The 19630-nt window shown below is 42.5% G+C and overlaps 1 protein-coding gene across 5 annotated transcripts in view; it reads right to left on the bottom strand.

Annotated features, from left to right (window-relative positions):
* Positions 1-19630, bottom strand: part of amph (amphiphysin) — a 151153-nt gene that overhangs the window by 114959 nt on the left and 16564 nt on the right. For all 5 annotated transcript variants that reach the window (XM_023977635.1, XM_023977634.1, XM_023977636.1 and 2 more), the window contains exon 2: positions 3142-3222. In XM_023977635.1, the coding sequence (XP_023833403.1) occupies positions 3142-3222 (81 nt within the window). The remainder of the gene's footprint in view (positions 1-3141; positions 3223-19630) is intronic.

The following is a 19630-nucleotide window of genomic DNA, read 5'->3' on the forward strand; positions in this document are numbered from 1 at the left end:
AAATAAATAACAATATGGGGGTGAGGTAGTTGGGTGTGCTATTTACAGATGGGCTGTGTATAGGTACAGTGATCGGTAAGCTGCTCTGACAGCTGATGCTTAAAGTTAGAGAAGGAGATATAAGTCTCCAGCTTCAGTGATTTTTGCAATTCGTTCCAGTCATTGGCAGCAGAGAACTGGAAGGAAAGGCAGCCAAAAGAGGTATTGGCTTTGGGGATGACCAGTGAAATATACCAGCTGGAGCGTGTGCTACGGGTGGGTGTTACTATGGTGACCAGTAAGCTGAGATAAGGCGGGGCTTTACCTAGCAAAAGTTATAGATGACTTGGAGCCAGTGGGTTTGGCGACGAGTATGTAGCGAGGGCCAGCCAACGAGAGAATACAGGTCGCAGTGGTGGGTAGTATATGGGGCTTTGGTGACAAAGCGGATGGCACTGTGATAGACTACATCCAATTTGCTGAGTAGAGTGTTGGAGGCTATTTTGTAAATGACATCGCCGAAGTCAGGGATCGGTAGGATAGTCAGTTTTACGAGGGTATGTTCGGCAGAATGAGTGAAGGAGGCTTTGTTGTGAAATAGGAAGCTGATTCTAGATTTTGGATTGGAGATACTTAATGTGAGTCTGGAAGGAGAGTTTACAGTCTAACCAGACACCTAGGTATTTGTAGTTGTCCACATATTCTAAGTCAGAACCGTCCAGAGTAGTGATGCTAGTCGGGCGGATGGGTGCGGGCAGCAATCGGTTGAAGAGCAWGCATTTAGTTTCACTAGCATTTAAGAGCAGTTGGAGGCCACGTAAGGAGTGTTGTATGGCATTGAAGCTCGTTTGGAGGTTTGGTAACGCAGTGTCCAAAGAAGGGCCAGAWGTATACAGAATGGTGTCATCTGCGTAGAGGTGGATCAGAGAATCACCAGCAGCAAGAGCAACATCATTCATATATACAGAGAAAAGAGTTGGCCCGAGAATTGAACCCTGTGGCACCCCCATAGAGACCGCCAGAGGTTCGGACAACAGGCCCTCTGATTTGACACACTGAACTCTATGTGAGAAGTAGTGGGAACCAGGCAAGGCAGTCATTTGAGAAACCAAGGCTATTGAGTCGCCGATAAGAATGCGGTGATTGACAGAGTCGAAAGCCTTGGCCAGGTCGATGAAGACGGCTGCACAGTACTGTCTCTTATCGATGGTGGTATTGATATCGTTTAGGACCTTGAGCGTGGCTGAGGTGCACCCATGACCAGCTCAGAAACCAGATTGCATAGAGGAGAAGGTACGGTGGGATTCGAAATGGTCGGTAATCTGTTTGTTGACTTGGCTTTCGAAGACCTTAGAAAGGCAGGGTAGGATAGATATAGGTCTGTAGCAGTTTGGTCTAGAGTGTCTCCCCCTTTTGAAGAGGGGATGACCACGGTAGCTTTCCAATCTTTGGGGATCTCAGACGATATGAAAGAGAGGTTGAACAGGCTAGTAATAGGGTTGCAACAATTTCGGCAGATCATTTAGAAAGAGTGGTCCAGATTGTCTAGCCAGCTGCTTTGTAGGGATCATGTACAGCTCTTTCAGAACATGTGGGTGAAGGAGAAACGGGGGGACTTGGGCAAGTTTCTGCGGGGTGCAGATCTGTTGGTCGGGGTAGGGGTAGCCAGGTGGAAAGCATGGCCAGCCGTAGAAAAAGGCTTATTGAAATTATCGATTATTGTAGATTATTGATGGTGACAGTGTTTCCTAGCCTCAGTGCAGTGAGCAGCTGGGAGGAGGTGTTCTTATTCTCCACAGACTTTACTGTCCCAAAACTTTTGGAATTAGTGCTACAGGATGCATATTTCTGTTTGAAAAAGCAGTCTTAGCTTTCCTAACTGACTGTGTATATTGGTTCATGACTCCCTGAAAAGTTGCATATCGCGGGGCTATTCGCATGCTAATGCAGTACGCCACAGGATGTTTTTGTGCTGGTCAAAGGCAGTCAAGTCTGGGGTGAACCAAAGGCTAAATCTGTTCTTAGTTCTACATTTTTTGAATGGGGCATGCTTATTAGCACTTTTAAAGAGCAACCAAGCATCCTCTACTGACGGGATGAGGTCAATATCCTTCCAGGATACCCAGGCCAGGTCGATTAGAAAGGCCTGCTCGCTGAAGTGTTTATGGAGCGTTTGACAGGGATGAGTGGTCGTTTGACGCGGACCCATTACAGATGCAGGCAATGAGGCAGTGATTGCTGAGATCCTGGTTGAAGACAGTAGAGATGTAATTAGAGGGCAATTTGGTCAGGAGGATATCTATGTGGGTGCCCATGTTTACGGATTTAGGGTTGTACCTGGTTGGTTCCTCGATAAGTTTTACAGGAGCAGCCAACAAGTGCTCAGCATATGTGGGAACTCCTTCAAGACTATTGGAAAAGCATTCCTCATGAAGCTGTTTGAGAGAATACCAAGAGTGTGCAAAGCTGTCATCAAGGCAAAGGGTGGCTACTTTGAAGAATCTCAAATATAAAATATATTTTGATTTGTTTAACACTTTWTTGGTTACTACATGATTCCATGTGTGTTATTTCATAGTGTTGATGTCTTCACTATTATTCTACAATGTAGAAAATAGTAAAAATAAAGAAAAACCCTTGAATGAGTAGGTGTGTCCAAACTTTTGACTGGTATTCTACCTTCAAATAAAAGGTGAAATTACAGCCAAATGATGTTTATGAGAAATGATCTAGTTTGATGGGATGGGCAGTTTGTTATATTTAAAGTTACAAGAGAGAAAAGAGAAACACATTTAATATAAAGTAATTAGTTAAAACATCAATCAAAAAGGGCACTTTTTATATAGTAGGGCAAAATGGCCGGTGCTTCAGTACCATTAGGGCTCCATCTGCTGTCCAAATACATGTATTTGGACAGCAGATGGAGCCCAAGGGTGTCTGGAGAAGGAATCTGTTCACCAGGCATCAGAGTATTGTTTTTAATTTATATGCAATCAGAGAAACATCAGGTCCCATTTTGAGAGTCTGGGAGAACTGGACCGGGGATCAAACTCCCAACCTTCCAATCTCAGGGCGGACACTCAAAACAAAAGGCCACTGAGATGGTACCTGACAAAATGACGTAATATAATACGATAGAACAAAGACATTGGCCTTCCTCACCTCCTGTCGCTTGAAGTTCTGGACGGCTTGATCAAAATGGTCATCTTTCGTCTCATCCGCCTTTCCCAGTTTCTGCAGTACCTGGAACCAAAATAACACAAGATGTTCAYAGACAGTCTGTGAAATAAGCATCAATTAGCCACTTTTGCTGCTAATAGGAGTAGCCCCTAGACACTGATTTTGGGTCAGTTTTGCATTTACCCTTAATAGTTAAAGGTCCAATGCAGTCGTTTATATCTTAATATCAAATAGTGTATGATTAACAATTAAGTACCTTACTGTGATTACTTTCAAATAAAATGGTCAAAAATAAACAAAAATAGCTTCTTAGCAAAGAGCAATTTCTCAAGCAAGAATTTTGCTAAGACTGTCTGGGAGTGGACTTAGCGAGGGGCTTAATTGGACGAGCCACATGTAACCTGAAAACTAGCTGTTATTGGCAGAGAGGTTTGAAACTATTGTTATTGGTCTACRAACTTATACCYCCTGGTGATGTYYCCAGGCAGGCCAAAACTACCTCCRACCAAAACAGGCAGAAATGTCAGGCAGTCTTTTCAAACAGCTCTTACACTAAAAGGGCATTATCATTATTTTCACAATTTCYCAATAATATTCCTACCTCAGTGTGGAAATATATGTAAAACATAGGAAAATCATGTTTCGGACTGCACTGGYATTTTAAGGTTAGGATTGYGGGAGGAGAAGCTGATCCTTGATCTGCTTTAGGGGAAACTTCACCCCGGAGCTTAGTACACACTCATCTATTTAAAATCAAATCAAATTTGATTTAAATTGCAACACATTTTATAGCACAACAATAAAATAAAGGCAATAAAAAAACAACAGAAGGCAGCAAATTACAGACTTGCCAACTAGATTGAATGCCAACTGAATTGTATTCTAGTTGAACTGGGTACTGAGTACTGGTTGCTAACGAGTAGAGCATTTTCAAAAGATACTGCTCGTCGAACATCTCGTTCCAAAATAATGGGCATTAATATGGAGTGGAAGGCTTTCCACTAGATGTTGGAACATTGCTGCAGGGACTTGCTTCCATTCAGCCACAAGAACATTAGTGACGTCGGGCACTTGGCATTCCAATTCATCCCAAAGGTGTTTGATGCGGTTGAGTTCAGGGCTCTGTGAAGGCCAGTCAAGTTCTTCCACACTGATCTCGACAAACCTTTTCTTTATGGACCACACTGTGTGCACGGGGGCATTGTCATGCAGAGACAGCAAAGGGCCTTCCCCAAACTGTTACCACAAAGTTTGAAGCACCGAATCGTCTAAAATGTCATTGTATAGTGTAGGTTAAGATTTCCCTTCGCTGGAACTAAAGGTGCCTAGCCCGAACCATGAAAAACAGCCCCAGACCATTATTCCTCCTCAACCAAACTTTACAGTTGGCACTATGCATTCGGACACGTAGCGTTTTCCTGGCATCCGCCAAACCCAGATTAATCCGTCTGACTGCCAGATTGTGAAGCGTGGWTCATCACTCCAGAGACCGCGTTTCCACTGCTACAGAGTCCAATGGCGCATGGTGATCTTAGGCTTGTGTGGGGCTGCTCGGCCAAAGAAACCCATTCCATGAAGCTCCCGACGAACAGTTATTGTGCTGACGTTGCTTCCAGAGGCAGTTTGGTACTCGGTAGTGAGTGTTGCACCCGAGGACAGACAATTTTTGTGTGTCCTACCGCTTCGCGACTGAGCCGCCGTTGCTCCTAGCGGTTTCCACGGGACAGCTCTAGCAGGGCAGAAATTTGATGAACTGACTTGTTGGAAAGTGGCATCCTTTGACGGTGCCACGTTGAAAGTGACTSAGCTRTTCAGTAAGGCTATTCTACTGCCAATGTMTGTCTATGGAGATTGCATGGCCGTGTGCTCGATTTTATACACTGGTCAGCAACGGATGTGGTTAAAATATCCGAATCCACTAATTTGAAGGGGTGTCCACATATTTTTGTATATATTGTGTTTCTGCTGCCTCGTTATACTTCAGAAAAAATGTAATCATGTGTGAATAAAGGCAAAATAAATAGCGTTTTCAACAGGATTCTCCACTCTTGAATGACCTCAACTGTTCCCAGGCATTCCCAAAGCTCCGTTCACACTACACAATTGTATAATTCCTACAATCGTATAACCTTTCACGCTACGCTACACTACACTTGATTTCTATTAGCAAATTTGCTTTCATGTTTACTGACCGTTTACTGGAACCAAGGATGTCAGACATTTCTAGAATGTGCATCGGGGATAATCAATAAGAAGTTTGTTTTCATTTAGTTCCTCAAGCCTGTATGACCATCGAGAGCCTGCACACAGCGCTCGTACAAACTTTCAGAGCATGATCATAACATTTGTGACTCTCGGTGGTGGGTGTAGCTGGTGCATGGAAGTCAGGCGCAGGAGAGCAGAGATGAGTGGACAAAGCATTTTACTTAGGCAATGATATGAACATAACGCAACCGCGTCACAAAACAAATGCCCAAAGAACAAGTAAGGAAGCACAAAATCCAAAACCCAAGAACAAAGTACCGGCTGCCACAAAGCACGGGTATAACACAAAACCCGGCGCAAACCAGCCGGAAGCGTGCAAACCTAGACAATAAACAATACCTCACACAGACATGGAGGGAACAGAGGYCTAAATACACATAGTAATGATGATGAAATGAAAACCAGGTGTGCAGGAAAACAAGACAAAACAAATGGAAAATGAAAGGTGGAGCGGCGATGGCTAGAAGACTGGTGACGTCGACTGCCAAACGCCCCCCGAACAAGGAGAGGGACCGACTTCGGCAGAAGTCGTAAGAGTGACAAATATCGTGTAGTGTGAAAGCTGTTTTAATTCATGCAATCTGAAAATAGGGTTTGATAGGCTGTGTAAATGTATAATGTAGGCCTGTGTGCAAATACAGAATGTGCATGCTTTCATGACAGGAGAATAGAAATGATTGACTATTCAACATAATCTGAAATGACTGACAACTCGACTATTCAACATAATCTGACATGATTGACGTGATGATTGACGTGACATAATCTGAAATGATTGACGTGATGTGACAATCCAAACGGAACTTGAGCGATATAGGCCTATGAACTATCTCCTATGGCTTTCTGCGATGGACTATTTATTTTCCACCCTTCTGCAAAACTAATTGCTCATTCTGTTTGTGCATATTCTGAATTAATCGGACTGATGATTTATCATTTTTCACAGTGTCATGGCCTAGGCCAATTGACCAGAATTGATTTAATTAATCGGAAGCACTTCATTTCGAGTGGAAATACTGTTATATTCTACATTTTGCAGTTGTTGTTTTGTTTCCCTATTGTATGGATATCACAGGTATCGTTCTGCTGAAATTGATTATAGATAGATTTAATTAGGGTATATTTAATCTTAAGGGAAAACCATTTTAGAGGGGATACTTCTATAAGTCTTTTCTATCCTTTTCTATATTTACAATGCGTTGTTCTTACAGAATTTCCACGTGGACAGGGATATCCAAAATTTAAATCAGACTACTGGATGACAATTTGTTCCTAACTAAGACAWAATCATTTATAACTGACTTATTCCTGCACAACATATGTACAGCAGATCCCCTTATTGTATGGGGCACTTTCAAATGCATCTTCAGAGACCATTCAATACAATACTCGTCATTGAAACAAAAGCAGTTTCCGTCAAAATAGATTAGACTAACAAAGGACATAGAGGAACTAACAGCGCAGGTAGACAGCAATAGAGGTACTATAGAGGCACAGAATAAGTTAGAGTTAAAAATAACTGGAGGAACTTATTCAAGAACAACCAAGTGTAATGTATTACAAAAATAAAGCGAACTGGATGGAAAATGGTGAAAAGTGCACTAGATTTTTCTTGGGATCTTCAACATAGAAATGCTACCAAAAAGATTTGACAGACACTCGTTACAAATGTAATCCATGAGTCACCAAATTATATTTTGAAAGAGGAAGCAACATTTCTGAAGCATATGTTTTCTTTTCAGTCTCAGTCCATCTCCACTGCATGATGTTAACTGTAAGGATTTCTTTCCTAATTAATAATGTACAAATGTACAGAAAGACCTGTGGTGTGAAGGCCAACTCATAGAGGAGGAACTTCTTCAGGCAATTAAATCCTTTCAGTCCGGAAAAAACACAGGGATTGATGGTATACCAGTAGAGGTACATTGCATTCAGGAAGTATTCAGACCCCTTACAGCCTTATTCTAAAATGGCTTAAATTTGTGTGTTTTTTTCCTCATCTACACAAAAGACTCCATAATGACAAACCAAAAACTGTTTAAAAAATWATAATTGGCAAATAAAAAAAATACTGAAATATCACATTTACATAGGTATTCAGACCCTTTACTCAGTAGTTTGTTGAAGCACCTTTGGCAGCGATTACAGCCTCGAATCTTCTTGGGTATGACGCTACAAGCTTGGCACACCATTCTTCTCTGCACATCCTCTCAAGCTCTGTCAGGTTGGATGGGGAGCGTCGCTGCACAGGTATTTTCAGGTCTCTCCAGAGATGTTCGATTGGGTTCAAGTCCGGGCTCTGGCTGGGCCACTGAAGGACATTCAGAGACTTGTCCCGAAGCCACTCCTGCGTTGTCTTGGCTGTGTGCTTAGGGTCGTTGTGACACTTGGCATTCAGGCCAAAGAGTTCATTCTTGGTTTCATCAGACCAGAGAATCTTGTTTCTCATGGTCTGAGAGTCGTTAGGCGCCTTTTGGCAAACTCCAAGCGGGCTGTCATGTGCCTTTTACTGAGGAGTGGCTCCCGTCTGGCCACTCTACCATAAAGTCCAGATTGGTGGTGCTGCAGAGATGGTTGTCCTTCTGGAAGTTTCTTTCATCTCTACAGAGGAACTCTAGAGCTCTGTCAGAGTGACCATTGCGTACTTGGTCACCTCCCTGACCAAGACCCTTCTCTCCCGATTAGCTCAGTTTGGCCGGGCGGCCAGCTCTAGGAAGAGTCTTGGTGGTTCCAAACTTCTTCCATTTAAGAATGATGGAGGCCACAGTGTTCTTGGACACCTTCAATGCAGCAGAAATGTTTCGGTACCCTTCCCCAGATCTGTGCCACAATCCTGTCTCAGAGCTCTACAGACAATTCATTCAACATCGTYGCTTGGTTTTTGCTCTGATATGCACGGTCAGACTGTGGGACGTTATATAGACTGGGGTGCGACTTTCCAAATAGTTCAGAACAGACTATGGGAGGCGCACAGTACTACATAGAGCCATGACTACATGGAACTCTATTCCACATCAAGTAACTGATGCAAGCAGTAAAATTAGATTTAAAAACCATAAAAATATACTTTATGGAACAGCCAGGACTGAAGCAACAAACATAGGCACAGACACATGCATACAAACACACACACGATAACATATGCACTATACACACACACATGGAATTTGTATTGTAGATATGTGGTAGTGGTGGAGTAGGGGCCTGAGGGCACACACTGTTTTGAAAATTGTATATCTGCCTTAATTTTGCTCAATCCCAGGAAGGTGGAGATCCATAATAAATACAAATATGGTCATGTGCAAAACAAAACTGCACATTTTTGAGTGGCCTTTTATTGTCCACAGCACAAGGTGCACCTGTGTAATGATCATACTGTTTAATCAGCTTCTGGATATGCCACACCTGTCAGGAAGATGGATTATCTTGGCAAAAGAGAACTGCTCACTAACAGGGATGTAAACCAATTTGAGCACAAATTGTGAGAGAATCAGATTTTTGTGCTTTTGGCAAATTTCGGTGACCTTTCATTTCAGCTCATGAAACACGGGACCGTTGCGTTTATACGGGACCATTGCGTTTATATTTTTGTATATACACTGAGTATATATACACCCCTTTTGCCCTCAGAACAGCCTTAATTCGCCAGCATGGACTCAACAAGGTGTCGAAAGCATTCCACAGGGATGCTGGTGGATGTGGACTCCAATGCTTCCCACAGTTGTGTCTAGTTGGCTGGATGTCCTTTGGGTGATGAACCATTCTTGATTCACACTGGAAACTGTTGAGCTTGAAAAAAACAGCAACATTGCAGTTCTTGACAAAAACCGTTGCACCTGGCACCTACTACCATACCCCATTCAAAGGTACTTACATCTTTTATCTTGCCAATTCACTCTCTGAGTGGTACACATACCATGTATGCTGATATGTATCGTATGTATGGCTGTGTTTGCTGATGTGTACCTACAGTGCCTTCAAAAACTATTCATACCCCTCGACTTGTTCCACATTTTGTTGTGTTAGAGCCTGAATTCAAATGTTTTATTTTCTTCAAACATCTACAGACAATACCCAATGATGACTAAGTAAAAACATATTTTTAGAAATGTTGGCAAATGTATTGAAAATGTAATGCAAACATATCTAATTTACATAGGTATTCACACCTCTGAGTCAATACAGCGATTACAACTGAGTCTTTCTGGATAAGTCTATGAGGTTTGCACACCTGGATTGTACAATATTTGCACATTATTCTTAAAACAATTCTTCAAGCTCTGTCAAGTTGGTTGTTGAAAATAGTTGTCTAGCAGTGATCAAGTCTTACCATAGATTTTCAAGCCAATTTAAGTCAAAACTGTAACTAGGCAACACATGAACATTCAACGTCTTCTTGGTAAACAACTCCAGTGTAGATTTGGCCTTGTGTTTTAGGTTATTGTCCTGCTGAAAGGTGAATTAATCTCCCAGTGTCTGGTGGAAAGCAAACTGAACCAGGTTTTCCTTTAAGATTTTGCCTGTGCTTAGCTCCATTCTGTTTTTTTTTAACCCCCCTCCCAAAACCCCCGATTACAACAGTATTTCGTCCTTAACGATTACAAGCATACCCATAACATGATGCAGACACCACTATGTTTGAAAATATGAAGAGGGGTACTCAGTAATATGTTGTATTTMGAATATTTTTTTTCTGTACAGGTTTCCTTTTTTTCACTCTGTCAATTGGCTGTGTATTGTGGAGTAACTACAATATTGTTGATCCATCCTCAGTTTTCTCCTATCACAGCCATTAAACTCTGTAACTGTTTTAAAGTCACCATTGGCCTCATGGTGAAATCCCTGAGTGGTTTCCTTCCTCTCCAGCAACTGAGGAACCTTATAGATAATTGTATGTGTGGGGTACAGAGATGAGGTAGTCATTCAATAATCATGTTAAACACTACTTTTGCATACAGAGTGAGTCTATGCAACTTATTATGTGACTTGTTAAGCTAATTCTGTACTCCTTAACTTATTTAGGCTTACCATAACAAAGGGGTTGAATACTTATTGAATCAAGACTTTCCAGCTTTTCATTTTTAATTAACTTTGACTTTATGGGGTAGTGTGTAGGCCAGTGACACAAAATCTAAATMTAATCAATTTAAAAATGTAGGCTGTATTATGTTAMGTTTTATGTGGACCCCAGCAAGAGTAGCTTCTGTGTGACCAACAGCTAATGGGATCCTAATAAAACAAAGTCTGTTGTTGATCACGTTACTGATTCTAACCTCCAGTCCAGAGGTTATTTCATTGGTTGGAGTGAATTCGGTCAATTCAGGAAGTTCATTTTAATTCAATTCATAACTTGAAATCTTGGAAGTGAGCAACCGTCAACAACCCTCATGAACCGTCAACAACCCTCAACCCTCATCAAATATTCAAAAAAAGGATTACAATAATGAGATGTATGCACCAGTCCAAAGAAAGGATAGGTGGGAGCTAGACAGCGCGTCAAGCTGCTTTGTGGACAACGACGCCCATTCTTAGGGCAGAGAGACATGCATCTTGTCAGTATATCCATCATCTTCGACAGGTTTCTTTGTAAGGCAAATGGTTCTATCTATTTAGAACCATAAAATGTTCCCCTATGGTGACAAGCTGAAGAACGCTCAATGGTTCTAGTTAGAACCCTTTTTTCTAAGATACAAGACACAATACAATGTACACAATTGTGTACACTACGGTATGTATCACATGAAAGTGAGCAAGCACAAAGAAAACGCAACAAACAACACTGCCAGCTAARACATCTACCTTAACGGTATGACATTAACTCAGCTGATTGTGCTTTGTGAGTAGAAAACACAAAAATGGCTGACACTCAACACAAAACATTTTTGCCTGTATAAAATAAATATGAAATACCGGTAGAGCCTAAAACTCTGCACCAATTTGGTTTTGCTATTGTTATACTTTAATTATTCTTAGGCATGAGCTGCACCCATATACAATCAGACTTTAACCATATGTCAAGTTAGAGCTATTKATTTGTGTTAGATCAGTGATTACTGATCATAGGAATGAACTGTGTTTGTAAAGCATTCAAACAGGGCATGACACTAAGGCTGAAGGAGACGAYAGGGCATCCTGTCCCCCTGGACTATATGACACACTGAGGAGGACACAACGGGGGTGTAGGGGAAACACAGATGGTAGGGAACGCCCTCCTGGGGAATGACTGCCAGAGACAAACACCCTCCTCCCCTCCCCCGCCTCTCCCTGTGTATCATGTTCCCCTCTCCCAAACAACCAGGGAGATGACACAGATAGTCATGTGACATAAGCAGACACCACTGCTGTATCTGGTTACTGGCCCAACGGTCTTAACTGCTAGGCTACCTGCTGTCCTGTAACAAGGTAGAGGAATACAGACTGTCAACCACACCGTACCAGTCAAACGGACACACCTACTCATTCCAGGGTTTTTATTTATTTTTCCTGTTTTCTACCTTGTAGAATAATAGTGAAGATATCAAAACTATGAATTAACATATGGAATCATCTAGTAACCAATGAAAAGTGTTAAACAAATCAAAATATATTTTATATTTGAGATTCTTCAAAGTAGCCACCCTTTGCCTTGCACACTCTTGGCATTCTCTCAACCAGCTTCAATAGGTAGTCACCTGGAATGCATTTCAATTAACAGTTGTGCCTTGTTAAAAGTTCATTTGTGGAATTTAGACTGRGTGAATCAGGCTTTCATGATCGAATTGCTGCAAAGAAACCACTACTAAAGGACACCAATAAGAAGAAGAGACTTGCTTGGGCCAAGAAACACAAGCAATGGTCATTAGACCGGCGGAAATCTGTGCTTTGGTCTGATAGGTCCAAATGTGATATTTTTGGTTTCAATCGCCGTGTCTTTGTCAGACACAGAGTAGGTGAACGGATGATCTCTGCATGTGTGATTCCCAGTGTGAAGCATGGAGGAGGAGGTGTGATGGTTTCGGGGTGCTTTGCTGGTGACACGGTCTGTGATTTATTTAGAATTCAAGGCACAATTAACCAGCATGGCTACCACAGCATTCTGCAGCGATACGCCATGCCGTCTGGCTTGGGCTTAGTGGGACTCAATTGTTTTTCTTCAGGACAATGACCAAACACACCTCCAGGCTGTGTAAGGGCTATTTGACCAAGGAGAGTGATGAGTGCTGCATCAAATGACCTGGCCTCCACAATCACTCGACCTCAACCCAATTGAGATGGTTTGGGATGAGATGGACCACAGAGTGAAGGAAAAGCAGCCAACAAGTGCTAAGCATATGTGGGAACTCCTTCAGACTGTTGGAAAAGCATTCCAGGTGAATCTGGTTTAGAGAATGCTAAGAGTGTGCAAAGCTGTCAAAGGCAAAGGGTGGCTACTTTGAAGAATCTAAAATATTAAATATATTTTGATTTGTTTAACACTTTTTTGGTTACTACATGATTCCATATGTGTTATTTCATAGTTTTGATGTCTTCACTATTATTATACAATGTAGGAAATAGTTAAAATAAAGAGAAACCCTTGAATGAGTAGGTGTTGTCAAACTTTTGACTGGTACTGTAGTTCCTCTCTGTTGTATATGTGTGAGTCATACAGTTAGCTTTGTTCTTCTCTCTCTCTCTCATCCCCACTATGCCAGCAGTGCTTAATTTAGCCAGATCCTGCCGGAACAAGACCTCTCAGATTTGACTTTGTTTGTTCCGCCACCTATTTGCCCAGATACGGTACCTCTCGTGGCATGATTTATTAATTATTTCACTGTTCGCACTGTAGACATTCTAATAAAAGCGATCAGCATTAAATCAAGTTGCCTCCTCGTTATTTATCCCGCCCCCCAGAAAGACAATCATGTACAAGCTCAGTGATCCTTCTATGTAGTCATCCTATCCTGCCACACTGATTCCCGACCTGCTCTCTTATTTGTACATAGAGGTTATGGGGAGGGCCAGTGGGGTAATTAACTGATCTTGACACAGGTCTTGGTAGTGGTGGTCAGCTAGTGAAGAGGTCCCTACGTAATCGGTCTCCCTACTGAACTTGAATCGTGGGAAAGCCAAACGAAAAAAATGTATAAGCGAAGGCAATCGAGTTTGACATTTTTCAAGTCCAAAAATCCAGAGAAAGATGGTGAATCAAAGACAGAACGAGCTGTCAGGGCCGGAGGAGAGGAGTGAGGTGTAAACTGTTATTGATGGCGATGCTAATCCTGCCAGTCCAGCAATCACCACCGGCACCTCCACTAGCTAGTAGACTACTWGCAAGTCAGACTCACGGGGAGCAGTGCATCCACCGACTAAGTACTCAGAGGAGGTACAATTTGCAGTTCAAGAACAAGCAAACGTATAACCCCTGGCTTAACATGCAGAATTTAAAGTTGGGCTGTACAACATACCAAAAGGTAGGGAGCTTCAGTCTAGAAACAACTGGAGGGATTAAACTAGTAAAAGAGTGGGTGGAACGTACAATAAATTAACATCCTATGCATCAGAAGTAAAAAACAACAACAAAGAGCCCTCAGAAAAAAAGGTTTTTGAACATGCCTGAACCAAGGTGCATTTGGTGGCAGCAAGCCTTGTAGACAAGGCTAAAGAGGACACCCAGGTTAACACTCAAAATGAACAAAATAAATAGACACTATGCCAGAGTCTTCAGAACAGCCTTAGGAGTTTAAWKATCACAGCCACATGCCCGCTCATGGCTTTGAGCAAGAAGTTGACTCTCAGGAGTTAAATGGACTTGTCATGGGGAGAGTCATTGTGGGAGGTTTCACAGCACAGAACACGTTTGTAATCTGAATATGTGCTTCATATTATCACATGGCCTACATTGATTTATTTTATTTGAAGTTATATTCCGATAMTGCGATATTTGATCACCTGCTACATTGATGTCTTAAATTATTAAATTCAGGTCTTGTAAGCCCCACAGCTGAGTATGTGTGCATATGGTAGSTGTTCTGCAGTGTCGTCWAAAAATGTTGCTGTACATTGATATCTAGATAATTAGGCTATAAGAAATTCGGACTTGTGTAAGCCTGCAGCTATACTCAAGTATGTGGGCATACTGTAGTGACGTCTAAAATGCTTTAAACTAATTAGCACCTTGGAGAGTGCTGTCCATTTCACCACCATAGATAGTAGACTACTTGGATAGTGCTGTCCGTTTCACCACAATAGATAGTAGGCTACTTGGATAGTGCTGTCCGTTTCACCACCATAGATAGTAGACTACTTGGATAGTGCGGTCCGTTTCACCACCATAGATAGTAGGCTACTTGGATAGTGTGTCCGTTTCACCACCATGATGGTAGGCTACTTGGATAGTGTGGTCCGTTTCACCACCATAGATAGTAGGCTACTTGGATAGTGCTGTCGTTTCACCACATAGATAGTAGTACTTGGATAGTGCTGTCCGTTTCACCACCATAGATAGTAGGCTCTTGGATAGTGGCTGTCCGTTTCACCACCATAATAGTAGACTACTTGGATAGTGCTGTCCGTTTCACCACCATAGATAGTAGGCTACTTGGATAGTGCTGTCGTTCCATCCCCTACTAGATAGTAGGTTACTTGGATAGTGCTGTCGTTTCACCACCATAGATAGTGGGCTACTTGGATAGTGCGTCTGTTTCACCACCATAGATAGTAGGCTACAGGATAGTGCTGTTGTTTCACCACCATAGATAGTAGGCTACTTGGATAGTGCGTCCGTTTCACACAATAGATAGTAGGCTACTTGGATAGTGCTGTCGTTTCACCACCATAGATAGTAGACTACTTGGATAGTGCTTGTCGCGTTCACCACCATAGATAGTAGGCTACTTGGATAGTGCTGTCCGTTTCACCACCATAGATAGTAGGCTACTTGGATAGTGCGGTCCGTTTCACCACATAGATAGTAGGCTACTTGGATAGTGCGGTCCGTTTCACCACATAGATAGTAGGCTACTTGGATAGTGCTGTCCGTTTCACCACCATAGTAGTGGCTACTTGGTAGTGCTGTGTTTCACCACATAGATAGTAGGCTACTTGGATAGTGCTGTCCGTTTACCACATAGATAGTAGGCTACTTGGATAGTGCTGTCCGTTTCACCACAATAGATAGTAGGCTACTTGGATAGTGCGGTCCGTTTCACCACAATAGATAGTAGGCTATTTGGATAGTGCTGTCCGTTTCACCACATAGATAGTAGGCTACTTGGATAGTGCTGTCTGTTTCACCACCATAGATAGTTGCTACTTTGATAGTGCTGTCCGTTCACCCCATAATAGTAGGCTACTTGGATAGTGCGGTCCGTTTCACCACCATAGATAGTAGGCTACTTGATAGTCTGTCTGTTTCACCACCGATAGATAGTAGGCTACTTGGATAGTGCTGTCTGTTTCACCACCATAGATAGTAGGCTACTTGGATAGTGTGGTCCGTTTCACCACAATAGATAGTAGGCTACTTGGATAGTGCTGTCCGTTTCACCACCATAGATAGTAGGCTACTTGGATAGTGCTGTCTGTTTCACCACCATAGATAGTAGGCTACTTGGATTGCTGTCCGTTTACCCCATAGATAGTAGGCTTTTGGATAGTGCTGTCCGTTTCACCACCATAGATAGTAGGCTACTTGGATAGTGCTGTCCGTTTCCCACCATAGATAGTAGGCTACTTGGATAGTGCTGTCTGTTTCACACCACATAGATAGTAGGCTACTTGGATAGTGCTGTCTGTTTCACACCATAGATAGTAGGCTACTTGGATAGTTGGTCCGTTTCACCACATAGATAGTAGGCTACTTGGATTAGGCTGTCCGTTTCACCACCATAGATAGTAGGCTACTTGGATAGTGCTGTCTGTTTCACCACCATAGATAGTAGGATACTTGGATAGTGCTGTCTGTTTCACCACCATAGATAGTAGGCTACTTGGATAGTGCTGTCCGTTTCACCACCATCGATAGTAGGCTACTTGGATAGTGCTGTCCGTTTCACCACCATAGATAGTGGCTACTTGGATAGTGCTGTCCGTTTCACCACCATAGATAGTAGGCTACTTGGATAGTGCTGTCCGTTTCACACACCATAGATAGTAGGCTACTTGGATAGTGCTGTCCGTTTCACCACCATAGATAGTAGGCTACTTGGATAGTGCTGTCCGTTTCACCACCATAGATAGTAGGCTACTTGGATAGTGCTGTCCGTTTCACCACCATAGATAGTAGGCTACTCGGATAGTGCTGTCCGTTTCACCACCATAGATAGTAGGCTATCTGGATAGTGCTGTCCGTTTCACCACCATAGATAGTAGGCTACTCGGATAGTGCTGTCCGTTTCACCACCATAGATAGTAGGCTACTTGGATAGTGCTGTCCGTTTCACCACCATAGATAGTAGGCTACTCGGATAGTGCTGTCCGTTTCACCACCATAGATAGTAGGCTACTTGGATAGTGCTGTCCGTTTCACCACCATAGATAGTAGGCTACTCGGATAGTGCTGTCCGTTTCACCACCATAGATAGTAGGCTACTTGGATAGTGCTGTCCGTTCACCACCATAGATAGTAGGCTACTTGGATAGTGCTGTCCGTTTCACCACCTTAGATAGTAGGCTACTTGGATAGTGCTGTCCGTTTCACCACCTTAGAAAGTAGGCTACTTGGATAGTGCTGTCCGTTTCACCACCTTAGATAGTAGGCTACTTGGCTGCTGCTGTTTGACACTTTTCCCCCTGCGTCTCACACAGACACGGCGGTTGGAACCAAAAATCTCAAATTTGGACTCCGGTCTAAAGTCCATTGCTCATGTTTCTCGGTCCAAGCAAGTCTCTTCTTCTTATCGGTGTCCTTTAGTAGTGGTTTATTTGCAGCAATTCTAAGGCCTGATTCATGCAGTCTCCTCTGAACCGTTGATGTTGAGTTGTGTCTGTTACTTGAACTCTGAAGCATTTATTTGGGCTGCAATTTCTGAGGCTGGGAATTCTCATGATCTTATCCTCTGCAGCAGGTGGGTCTTCCTTTCCTGTGGCGGTCCTCATYAGAGCCAGTTTCATCATAGCGCTTGATGGTTTTTGCAACTGCACCTTTTTCTGTTTTTTATTGATTTTATTTCACCTTTATTTAACCAGGTAGGCCAATTAAGAACAAGTTCTCATTTACAACTGCGACCTGGCCAAGATAAAGCAAAGCAGTGCGACATAAACAACAACACAGAGTTACACATGGTATAAACAAACGTACAGTCAATAATACATCAGAAAAGTCTATATACAGTGTGTGCAAATAAGATAAGGGAGGTAAGGCAATAAATAGGCCATAGTGGCGAAATAATAACAATTGGGCAATTAAACACTGGAGTGATAGATGTGCAGAAGATGAATGTGCAAGTAGAGATACTGGGGTGCAGATAAGAAGAAAAAAAAGCTATATGCTGATGAGGTAGTTGYGTGGGCTATTTACAGATGGGCTATGTACAGGTGCAATGATCTGTAAGCTGCTCTGACAGCTGATGCTTAAAGTCGGTGAGGGAGATATGGGTCTCCAGCTTCAGTGACTTTTGCAGTTCGTTCCAGTCATTGGCAGCAGAGAACTGGAAGGAAAGGCCGCCAAAGTAGGAATTGGCTTTGGGTGTGACTAGTGAAATATACTGTACCTGCTGGAGTGCGTGCTACAGGTGGGTGCTGCTATGGTGACCAGTGAGCTGAGATAAGGCGGGGCTTTACCTAGCAAAGACTTATAGATGACTTGGAACCAGTGGGTTTGGCGACGAATATGAAGCGAGGGCCAGCGAACGAGAGCATACAGGTCGCAGTGGTGGGTAGTATATGTGGCTTTGGTGACAAAACGGATGGCCCTGTGATATTGGTCTTTTACCAAATAYGGCTATCTTCTGTATACCACCCCTACCTTGTCACAACACAACCGATTGGCTCAAACCTAGGATGGTAAGAAATTGATTATATGGACCATTGGGTATCGTCTAACCAGGTTTTTAAAATATTGTACCCTTTCTCCCCCTGTTACTGTATATAAAGCACTCAGTAGTCAGTACTGCTTACTTGACAAACAGGTAATATACCATATGTCTGTCTATTGTTGGGGCTGTAACCCTGTCCACCAACAATAATCAAATCGAATCATAAGCAACATTCCATACAGGGCACTCACATAGGACCACATAGCCGAGATGCTCCATCTCAGAAGGTTATAGCAAGCCTGAGATAAAAAATATAGAATGTGACTCTAGTTAAATCATCCTTGTTTTTTTCAGGCGTGGCTACTAGTTTCAGAACGGTCACATTATCTGTCATTATTTTTCATTCGTACAAGGTGTGTGTGATTAACAGTTTTGAGCAGGGTTTTTGGTTTGTCAACCTCTAACCTTAAACTCACATTTCACTCCAACTGTAGTTAAACCACAACCCACCAACCATCCCCAAGGCTGAAAAAAGACAACATGAGAGGACGAAAAAAAATATTGAAAACATTGCACGGATAGTGTGGAAAATACACTTGCATTTTCTCACTTGCGTGCCAATGGTATACAGTCTAAGGAGACTGTAAATATAGGGCAACTGCCAGGGTTCTTTGTTGGTTCATTAAGCAAATGRTAATATGAATGATGCGTCAGACAGACATCCCTTAGGTACCCTCTTTGGAACGGCTCGTCAGCTGTTTCAAGGGTCAGTCACTCCACTGAAATACTCCACTGCACCAATAGAATCACATTCTCAACAGTAGAACATGCAAATAAATGGAAAAAACAACCAAGTAAAACATACTGTGGACATGTTCGACTACGGTCCTGGAGTGCGGAAACACCATCTGGTTTCATTCTTTGCTTCGAAACATGGACACTTGGGCTGTGTTAATTAAGATATAGCGTAGTAGATCAATGTTTCGCAACAGTACCTCCTCTTTTCACGTCACCTCAAAAAGCTTTCTGCCTACTGAACATGACCCAGGTGAAGGATTGATTGGCCAATGACAATTGATCAATTAACTAGGCAGGAAAGAAAACCAGCAGTACCCCAGCCCTCGAATAGTTGAATTACCCTCGCATACAGATGTATATTGAATTTGGGTGGGGAATGTATTAACAGAGGGTTGCCAGAWTTGGGTAGTTTACTTCTTCTGTAATGTTGTCCTCTGATGCTTCCGAATGTGACAAAACATCACAACCTCCAG

The sequence above is a fragment of the Salvelinus sp. IW2-2015 genome, linkage group LG32, assembly GCF_002910315.2.
Source record: "Salvelinus sp. IW2-2015 linkage group LG32, ASM291031v2, whole genome shotgun sequence".
Classification (NCBI taxonomy): Eukaryota; Metazoa; Chordata; class Actinopteri; order Salmoniformes; family Salmonidae; genus Salvelinus; species Salvelinus sp. IW2-2015.